The sequence below is a fragment of the Coffea arabica genome, chromosome 4e (genome assembly GCF_036785885.1).
Source record: "Coffea arabica cultivar ET-39 chromosome 4e, Coffea Arabica ET-39 HiFi, whole genome shotgun sequence".
Classification (NCBI taxonomy): Eukaryota; Viridiplantae; Streptophyta; class Magnoliopsida; order Gentianales; family Rubiaceae; genus Coffea; species Coffea arabica.
The window spans coordinates 4,913,309-4,924,135 of record NC_092317.1 but is presented as its reverse complement, the minus strand read 5'-3'; the positions used below and the strand labels follow the sequence as shown (position 1 = coordinate 4,924,135).

General features: G+C 34.9%; 1 protein-coding gene across 1 annotated transcript; it reads left to right on the top strand.

The window, feature by feature from the left end:
- Positions 1 to 3,437: 3,437 nt before the first annotated feature.
- On the top strand, positions 3,438 to 10,516 carry LOC113742125 (uncharacterized). The gene is made up of 4 exons (XM_027269841.2): positions 3,438 to 4,053; positions 4,203 to 5,132; positions 9,946 to 10,029; positions 10,110 to 10,516. Exons 1-4 carry the CDS (start codon positions 3,766 to 3,768, stop codon positions 10,275 to 10,277), a joined length of 1,470 nt encoding a protein of 489 aa, XP_027125642.1. The 5' UTR covers positions 3,438 to 3,765; the 3' UTR covers positions 10,278 to 10,516.
- Positions 10,517 to 10,827: the final 311 nt, after the last annotated feature.

Sequence of the window (10,827 nt, the reverse complement as noted above, 5' to 3'; positions counted from 1 at the left end):
ATTATGTAGAAAGATAATTTACATTCTAGAAAAATTTTTGGTTTAATTTATAAAAACTAAGGGCACTAATGTCTAATAAATGTATAAGATATGGATTTAGTATGGAGGAGTGTGGATTTAACCCATCCTTATAAATTATTTTATCAAAATTTTGCATTTCCATGTAGTTTTCTTGCATTTCACCAAAATTTTGCACAGTTATTGCACTAATATTGCACCAACCTAAAAAATTGTCATTTAAGTGAGCACAGAAAATAATGTGGAGTAAGTAATGGATTTTTCATTTTCATAGCATGTGTAGAACGATAGTGTCATAAGAAAAGTGTTTTGTTGCATATGATATTAACCATCATAACAGTGTTAATATTTTATATAAGATTATAACCAATCCGCAATAATAGGCTCAGCATAAACAACTTATAATTCAACAATTCCTACCATCGTAACTAATTCATCAAGATAATTAGTTGCAAATACGAACTGAATACTTCGTTGTATTTTCTTTTAATGCTTTAGCAAAAATGGCTATAATTTTGAGCATTCCTTTACTAACACTTAAAACAATTACTTTTATTTGACAAGTCTAATGCAAATTTATCGCTACTTCACATGGCTCAACATATAAAATTAAACCCTATTTTTTATATTTCTTTTTCTTAGAGAAAAATTACTACTCAAATGTAAAAGTGTAGTTTCATATTATTAAAATCATGCCATTCTAATATATCAAATTAGCCATTATAACCAAAGCATAAATAGCTACTCAACTAATAATTGATGTTAATCATTAACTTGGTTGGTACGATGTTTGTGGGTGGTTATAGGTGAAAAAGGGTAGTTATGGGTGAAAATTAGTTAGAGTTACATTGGTTAGCGATATGTGCAACATGTAATTAGATGCTAAAGGTATAATTAAGTGATTGCGAGGTTACAGTTGAAAATCTAAAACGTGATAAGAAAAATATACGCCAAACCAAATGCTCTCCCTTTGTATATAGTATATAATATAGATAATTACGTGATTGTGAGAATAGAGTTGGAAATCTAAGAAGTGACAAAGAAAAAAAAAAAGTTTACACCAAACTCTATGTTCTTCCTTTATATATAGTATAAATAGATATGTTATAGATAACGCAACACATTTTTGTATGTATATATTTGTGTAAATATATCCACGTGGGATTACATATTTTTAAGACAATTTTAAACTCATAAGCAATATTTTAATTATATCATAATAAAGCATTTTCTCAAGGATTGCACGAGTACATATTATTACTAGTAGTAGAAAATATATGAGGTATACAATACAATTGACAAAACATTAAACATGTATGCATATGATTACATAGTCTTTGGAAAAAAAATTAACTTATTAACAAGAGTTTAGTAGTAAAGTATTTGTTCATAGATTGCATGGGTATATAATATCACGTGTCAATTCTGTGGAACCACTTAGAGTACTTTTAGAATACATGTGTCGTTTTGTATTGATCTTAAGAAATTCTGAAGTGAAATAAATATGGTTGATGCATTTTATAATTAACATAATGAAAACCACCGCCATAAATTAAGAAAAAAAAAACAAGATATAACTTATTTCCCATACAAGCAGCCTAATATTTCATCATCAACGAAATTTGTTTCCATTATAAAAATATTATCAATTTCCTTTTGTTTTCGCTAGAAATAGCATATGAAATCCACTAAAGAGATTGAAATTTCATATACTAACAAACAAAAGTTTAGTCAAATTTATTTGATGAAAATTTCATATATAACTTTGCACATTAACCAAGCCTTATATTGATAAAGTTTTTCTAACAAGTGCTAGAAAGCACTTTAATTGTTTCCAAAAGTGAAGTTGAATATGATAAATTTTTAAATGTAATCGGAATGACTACTTTCAACATGTGCATGGACATGATAATTAGATATCAATTGGATGCATTATCAACTGTCAAGTTGACATTGGATGTAGATTATAAAAAACTATCTTAATAATTGCTGGTATGGATGTGATTATAACGGTTTTTGTAAATGTGTGCAGGGATATAATTACAATTAATCCCCTTAAGGTATACCTCATTTCTCACTTTACCCCTTAACCTTTAATTTTGCTCAGTTAACTCCTTATAGGACAAAATTACCCTTCCATTATTTTGACTTTTCATTTACCTTTTTTCCTCTGTTTTATTTTTTTTGTTCTCTTTCTTCTCTCTTTTATCCTGCCCAATAGAAAACTCCATCTCAACGAAAATTTTTATTTTGAGTTTGTAATTGTATTTTTGGGTGAAAGTCTAAAAGGTATCAAAAACTAATTTTGATTTTTTGTATGATGTCACGTGTCACAAATTTCAATTGATAATTATTAATCAGATCATAGTTTCATCTTATGATATTTTCTTGATAATAAAATGAGAAACTAGAAAGGAAAGAGGAAAAACCAAAATTAAAAGAATTGAAAGGCTAAAAAATTGTATTTTAGGAAAGTGATTTGAATATTTTTTAATTATTTAAGGAGAAGATAGATCTCTGTAATTTCAATCATTAAGATGAAGATTTTTGTGAGAAAGAGGAAGAATTAAAAAAAGAAGAAAGAGGCAAAGAAAATAAAAGAGCACAAAAGGGGAAGGGAAAATAATAAAAGAGAAAAATAAGAGTTTAGAATAATAGAGGGATAATTTTGTCCAATGGGGGATAAAGTGAGACAAAAAAATGGTTAGGGGGTAAAGTGAGAAATGAGGTATACTTTAAGGAAATTAATTGTGATTAACCCTAATTTTTTTGTGAATTGGATTTATTGTTGATTCATTTTTTTGGAAGTTGAATTTAAATTAGTTGATTCGTTTTATATCTTAATTCAAAAAAAAAATTCACTTGGCTAATAGTATTACTTTTTGTCGCATTGCACACGCATCAAGTATGCCGGATAGCCAATTACAATAATTAACAGTTAGTCCAACATGTAAGGAAAAAACACAAAATAGAGAACAAATAATTGAATAAATTAGTTGATGTGATTTTATATCTTAATTCATATACTGTATTATCAAAATTCACATGATTAATATTATTTTTTGTCGTGTTGCATGCGCATCGTGCTTCAAGCATGCTTCGATAGCTAGTTAAAATAGTTGAAATTTAGGCCAACGTATAAGGAAACAACAAAATAGAGAACAAAGAATTGAATAAAATCCTATTCTCGTCCAATATATATGAGAATATAATATAAATTTAAGCCAAAAAAAATTGAGATAATGAAGTGAAATACCTGTCCGATATATATTAAAACACTACTTTTGCTTAACTCAATAAAAGAAGAGAAAAGCATAAACAAATAAAGCCGCAAGCCGCAAAAGCTTGCGTGGCACCCAAAATACGCACATCTGATCCCCAACGGTCCAAAACCCCCCTCTCGCCTTCCTCTCACTTCTGCTGCCCTTTCCCCAAATCCCAAATTCCCCCAACCCCTAAATTCCCTGATTCCCCAAATCCAAACACACCCCAATTTCTTTTCTTCCCCTCATAAATTCCAATTCTAATTCTCTCCCGATTACCAAAATCCTATCAACCCTCAACCTTTTCTGTTTTCTCCTTAACCCCTCCTTAATTCTTCAGCCTTTTTTCCTCCCCTACTTGTACAAGTAACTCCCCACTGCTACGATCTAAATCCACATCTACTACTAGTATACTTTTCACACATATCCATCTATACATCTCCATACCTGTATTTGTATTTTGTACAGAAGTACATGCAAAGTTATGGACCCACAACAACCTCAACAACAGCAACTTCCACCACCACCACCACCACAGCCACAGCCACAACCTCAACCTCAGCCTCAGCCTCAGCCTCAGCCACAGCCACAATTACAATCTGCCATGACAGCTCCGCCACCGCAACAGCCCAAGCCACAGCCACTGCAGCAGCTGCAGGCTTCCACTCCTGCTGAAGGGGCAGCGTTACCTCCGATTCACTTCACTCAGGTGGCCAACCCCACTCCTAATGTGGTCCCTGTCCCTGTGCCCAACCACCCGCCTTATGCTCAGGTTTGTCTTAAGCTTTCTTGTTCAAACCCTTGTGTCAAAATCTAAACTTTGTTCGAAATATGTTCTGGGATTTTGAAATTATGGATCTTGTGGCAATTTTGTTTTGCTGAGTTTGGTTCCTGGGTTTCTGTTAATTTTGTGTTTTATAGATGATAACGGAGGCAATAACAGCGTTGAAGGACAGGAACGGGTCGAGCAAGAGAGCTATTGCTAAGTATATTGAGCGAGTTTATTCAAACTCGAATCTTCCGTCAACTCACTCAGCCTTGTTGACTCATCATTTGAAGCGGTTGAAGGAGCAAGGTAGTATAGCCATGGTCAAGCACTCTTACAAGCTTGCTAGATCTCCTGTGGCCCCTCCACCGGTGAATGCTAATGGACCCAAAAGACGCCCTGGCCGTCCTCCCAAGGCCAAAACTGGGCTTACTCCACCGCCTGCACAGCCTGGAACGGCCGCCCCGGTTGTCGCCTCTGATGGGTCTTTCACCGTCCCTGTATCTGTCCCGGTTACAGAGTCGATTTTTGCTTCACTTGGGCTGGTGGATGCGCCAGTGCCGGTTCCTGTGTCCGAAGGGCCAGTGTCGGTGCCCGTGATTAAGAAAAAGCCTGGGCGTCCAAGAAAGGTTGATTCCGGTGGGGCTGGGGTTGGACTTCAGCCCACCCCTACATTGGCGAAAAAGAGCACTGGCCGCCCGAGAAAGGTTGCAGCCAAGAATGCTGCTCCACCTGGGACTGGGGTCTTTCCAGTAAGCCAAGCAACCCAGCCAGTAGGTCAGCCAGTAGGCCAGCCAGTAAGCCAGCCGGCAAAGCAGCCTAAGTTGAAGAAGGATGGAACTCCAATGAAGCCACGTGGTAGGCCTCCGAGGAAGAACGTGCAAGTTCCGGTGCAAAATCCTACACCACTGAGTGTGGCTCCTTCAGCTAGCGCCACATTGGTGCCTAATGTTTATGTTGGTGAAGGAGTTTTGGCTGCAGGCCCTGCTCCAGCTGTGAAGAGGCGTGGACGGCCCCCAAGAGCTCAGAATGGACCAAAGACTCCGAGGAAGCTCAGCGGCAAGCCTTTGGGCCGGCCCAAGAAGGTATCCTTTATTGTGTTGACATGACAATTTCAGTTGGATATTTGTTGCATGTTGTTGCACGTGGCCTTTGGATTATTGATATTGGCTTTAAATTGATTTAATAGTATAGAATGCTAGTATGGCATGGATTTGTGGAATGAGAATATAATCCTGGTCTAAGTAGGTAAAATTTTGATGAATATCATAACAAGCAGAAATGGTGGTTAATTTAGTGTAATAAGACCTCTGATTGCAATGAATTTGCATTACAAAAGCAATTTTTAGTAGTTTTGGTACCGGGGATTACTCAAAAATAAATCAACTGATGATGTTTGTTTTATTTGGGAATTTATTTGGTCCTTTTCAGCTTCTTGTTAAAAATGCGTCATATAGGTGCAAATTGAGAAAATAAAACAACACATAGCAAAAGATTCATTTATTTCCACTATTAATGCCTCATCGAGTTTGTTAGGTGAGCAGTACTAGGAAATGTCTGGAATCCGTTTACCTGCCCCCTATCTACTCAAAAACAAGATGTTAGTTCGTGATCTTTGGTGGCTTATTCGTGCAAAATCTGGGTGAGAATAATTCTTGCCTAAATAAAATGACATATAGCAAAGGATTCATTTATTTCCACCATTAGATGCCTCGATGAGTTGGTTAGGGTGTTTAATGCTGTATTAGAAAATGTCTAGAATCTGTTTACCTGCCCCCAATTTCTCCACTTAAAAACAAACTTGGAGTTCCATGCTCTTTAGGTGGTTTATTTGTGCAAAATGCGGGTGACAATAAAAAAATCCTGCCCAAGTAGGCCAAAAGGATCAAGTAAATCACCTAAACTATCCTGGTTTCAGTTGTTCCGTTAAGTATAACATGACAATTGCTTTATGTACTTATAGGTTCAATTTCTCTCTTAATCTGGTTTCCCGTAGAATACTTGTAGGCATGGTTTAGTGGTATGAGGATGCAATCCTAGCCTTAGTAGGTAAAAGACTGAAAAATATAAGGAGCACAAATGGAGTTAAGCTTTATGTAGTGAGACGTTTAAAATGCATTGGCTTTGCATTAGGCTTGGCAAATAAAAGCAATTATTGAAAGTGTTAGTGCAGGAGTTTTCTCAAAATTAATCAACTATTAATGTTGGTTTTATATCTAATTTGGTCCTTTTCGGTGTCTTGTTAAAAATGTTGCATATAGGTGCAAATAGAGAAAATAAGTGTCTTGTTAAAAATGTTGCATATCGGTGCAAATAGAGAAAATAAAAGGGTAAATAGCAAAGGATTCACTTATTTCCACCATTAAATGCCTCGATGAGTTTGTTAGGGTGTTTAATGCAGTATGAGTAATATGCCTAGAGTTTGCTTATGTACACCACACCCTCCATCCAAAAATAAAATAAAATCCTTGCCTGGGCAGTAGCATGCTTAGAGTTTGTTTAACTGAGGATGCTTAGTGGCAAGCCTTTGGGCTGGCCCTAGAATGTATATCTTATTATGTGTTGACATATAAATTTGAGCTGTGTATTTGTTGCATATCATTGTAAGTGGATTTTAAGTTATTAATATTGACATCAAATTGACTTTTTTAGTCTACAACGGGAGTTTGCATCGTTTAGTGGAATGAGAATGTAATCCTAGTCTTAGTAGGTATAATTTTGATAAATATCATAATGAGAAGAAATAGTGGTTAATTTCATGTAATGAGACCTCTGAAATGCAATGAATTTGCATTACAAAAGCGATTTTTAGAAGTGTTAGCTTAGGGGATATGTCAAACATAGATCAGCTGGTGATGTTCGATTTAATTTGGTATTTATTTGGTCCTTTTGAGCTTCTTGTGAGAAATGTGTCGTATAGGTGCAAATTGAGGGGGGGGGGGAATAAACAACATATGGCAAAGGATTCATTTATTTCCACCATTAAATGCCTCAATGAGTTTGTTAGGGTGTTTAATGTGGTATTAAAAAATGTCTAGAATCTGTTTACTTGCCCCAAATTCTCCACTCAAAATAAAATATATGTTTCATGCTCTTTAGGTGGTCTATTCATGCAAAATGCGGGTGACATTGTCGTGCCTAAATGGGCCAAAAGGATTAAGTAAATCACCTAAATTTATTCCGGTTTCATATGTGCCATCGTACATGACAATTGCTTTATGTACTTATAGGTTCAATTTCTATCTTAGAAAACCATAAAATAGTTGTAAGGCATGGTTTAGCGGCATGAGGACGCAATCCTAGCCTTAGTAGGTAAAATATTGAAAAAAATAACGAGCACAAATGGTGGTAAGCTTTTTATGTAGTTTGGCCTTTAAAATGCAATGGATATGCATTAGGCTTGGCAAGCATTTCTTGAAAGTGTTAAGCATAGGGGTGTTAAGCATTTCTTCAAAACAACTTGTAATGTTGGTTTTATTACTAGATTCGTACTTTTCAGTGTCTCATTAAAAATGTTGCATACAGGTGCAAATAGAGAAAATAAAATGGTAAATAGCAAAGTATTTATTTATTTCCATCACTAAATGCCTTGATGCATTTGTTAGGGTGTTCAATGTAGTATCAGGAATATGCCTAGAGTGTGTTTACCTACACCCATGCCCTCTACCTAAAAACAGAAATAGTAGTATCATGCTTTTAGGTGGTCTGTCTGCAAAATGTGGGGAATGATGTCCTGCCTAAATATGCCAACAGGATCAAGTAAATCACCTGAATGCTTTTAGTTTCATATGTGCCATTTTTTTTAATGTGATAATTGCTTCCCATACTTGTAAGTTCAGTTTCTCTTAAGTAGTTTAAAATTGATTTGTTCACGTGTTAACATGCACAATGAGTTAATTTTGGGAAAGTATTCGTAGTTCCCACTTACTCTATCTTGTCCTACATAAACTCAAGAAAGAAAAACGAGAAACAATGGCATTTTCCCTTCCTTACATACTTATGAAAGTTTCTTGCCCCAGAAAAAGGAAAATGTTCTATATTGAAAATTTATTTCTTCCTCTAAAGGTGGTCTGTGATTAAAAGATGTGGGTCAAAAAATGTCATTTTGCAATGAATATGACCTGATTGATTCTATTTCTTCAAGTGGCTTTTTATTTTTGACTCAATATGATAGTTTTAGTAAGATGAGTATATATACTTGTATCCTTCCTTTCGGGTAAAATTTAAAAAAAAACATTCAAGGCTGAAAAAATGGGTTAATGTAATGGGATGAAGCCTGTGAAAAGCAAATGAATTCAATTTGACTTGTCTGTTGCATTTATTCCTGTTGTTTGTGGCAAATTTGGTGGTTTTGATACAGTATTCTAGCATGAAATGGTGTTTGAAAAGAATGAGGATTGCATTCATATTATTCTTGTTTAGAATTTTGACAAATGCAGACACTCAAAATATTGGCTATTTGTATGTGATGAGGTCCTTGACGACAGTGGAATAACGATAAGTTTGCATTGCCTTGTCAAATAAATTTACTTTTTTGTGGCGTTAGTGGTTATACAAAATTAAATCCACTGCTAATATTGAATCTGTCTTGGAATAGATAGTTACTTTTATTTGTCTTGTTAAAATGTTGCATAACACTTTTTTTTTGTGAGCAAATGAGAAAATAAAATGACAAATAATAAAGAATTCCTTTATTATATATAATTAAATGCCTAAAAGATTTTGTTGATGGCATTTAATTTCCTATTACCAATATGCTTAGAATTTGTTTAGCTACCCCTGCCCCCTCCACCCGAAAAAATAATTAGTTGCGTGCTTTGGTTGTGCAATATGCAGGTTACAATATCCTGCCTAAATATTCCAAAAGGGTCAAGTAAATATATGCAATTGGGAATTTGCTTATCTTACTTGCAGTTTCTCATTCTTATTTTTGTGTTTTTTTTTTTTTCGATTTGTAAACTAGTTTGAAATTGATTTCTTCTTGTTTCACTGTCTATTGCATGCATGGTATGGCGAAGTATTTGTAGTTTCTAATTGTTCCTACTTTTTCTACATATAATCACATTTTCCTAGTTCATTAGAATAAATACCATCTCGAGATTGTTAGGATTTTTAATGTAAATGAACTGGACTTTTGGAATAATTTTCTGGGCTTTTTCCATGTTTAAAAAGGTGATTCATCAACATATGTTGACTTATCCTTTCTAGTTGGGTTTTTTAATCACTGGAGTCAATAAGTATGAATACCTCAAAAAAAGTAGTTTATCAAGGTATTGCATGATGAACAAGAATCTCAAGAATCGATGCCTCAATAAAAGTAGTTTATCAAGGTATTAATGCAATACCATGACAAATAACTTTTCTTACTCTAAAGATGATCTATGTGGGTGGCATATAGGAGTTAACAGCGTGCGTGGTTCGTGCCTAGAATATCTTGATTCTTATAAGTAAAATATATGTACCTTAAGCATTATCCTTAGCCTTTACTTGTTCCAGCTAATTAGTTCAGGTATTAGATAGCTTTTTACTTTGTGATACTTCTGACAATATCTCTTACTGTAATGGATAGTCATAAATGAAAGTTTGTGATGCTTAGAATCATTTAACTGAGAGATCAAGTTTACCCCAAGTCTTATTTGTAACTGGAAGTAGAAGATAAGGCAAGAAAGACAAAATGCTAAGTCGTCCCTTGGCTGAGGGTTTTCTGCAATGTCTGTGCAAATTGTTTATATGTTGTATTGGGCATATAATACAAAGGAATTTGCCAAAATATCATTTAGTTTGATCTGTTGAATGATCTAAAGATTATTAATTGACTAATTTTGACTGCTTTCCGCTTTATAATAAGTATCTAATTGGCTTTCTGTTCTGTTATTGCTTGATAATCTGGGATGCTAGATATCTTCACCGCCTGGAGTTCAAGGTTCAAGTATGCAGCAGCTCTTGGCATATAACGAGATGAAGAGCAAACTTGACTTTTTTGTAAGTCTAATAATTGTGGCTTTATGTCAACCTTTTAAGTTTCTTTTTATTTATAATTAAGTTTCAAAATCTTCTGGCAGCAATTAAGAATCAAGCAGACGGTCAGCGTGCTCAAGCCGTGCTTAGACAGTTCAACGGCAGCAACTGCACTGGGTGCACTGAGAGAGCTAGAGGAGCTAGCAAATTTAGAGTTAGGCCCACCAGCAACTGTTCAAGCGCAGCAGCCTCCGCCACAGAATCAAGCATAGCTGATTGGCAAGGTAGTCGGAGGATTAGGATTTACAGTTATAGGCGGTAGGAAGCTGTATTAGTGAGTCATTGCACTAGAGGATTTGTGGTGGGAATGATAAGTCCTTACCATGTAATTGTGGATTATGTGCAGGATGAGCTTTATGTTTATTTTTTTTTTTCTAATCCGTGGATGAAACTTGATAATTGGTGTTTCTCGTTAGTGCCTTTTAAGTAAGTGGATGCTCCTTTGTGTCTTTACACTTTCTTTATTTCTACTTGTAAGTCAGTAAAAATGTTTAGCTTTCTTTGAATAGCTTAGGAAGTATGACCATAATTGTTTACTGGAAACGTGCAAACTGAATTGTGTAGCAGGTCCGTCCGTCCCTCCTCCTCTTAGTGTAGGATGGATTAGGTTATACAACAGTTAGTTATCGCCTCTGGAAAGAAAAAAAAAAAGATTGTGTAGCAGGTTGATTTGTGTGGGATTGACTGGCTTATGGTTTTGAGTTGTTAATGTGAAAAATACAGCCCTACCTATTTGTATTGAGGGCAAAAAGAAGTCTAAGG

Bases quoted from the DNA above. Each gene is read 5' to 3' on its own strand.
- LOC113742125 (XM_027269841.2), top strand. From the start codon at position 3,766: ATGGACCCACAACAACCTCAACAACAGCAACTTCCACCACCACCACCA. The intron at 4,054-4,202 runs GTTTGTCTTAAG...TGTGTTTTATAG, and splicing joins ACCACCCGCCTTATGCTCAG to ATGATAACGGAGGCAATAAC. The intron at 10,030-10,109 runs GTAAGTCTAATA...ATCTTCTGGCAG, and splicing joins AGAGCAAACTTGACTTTTTT to CAATTAAGAATCAAGCAGAC.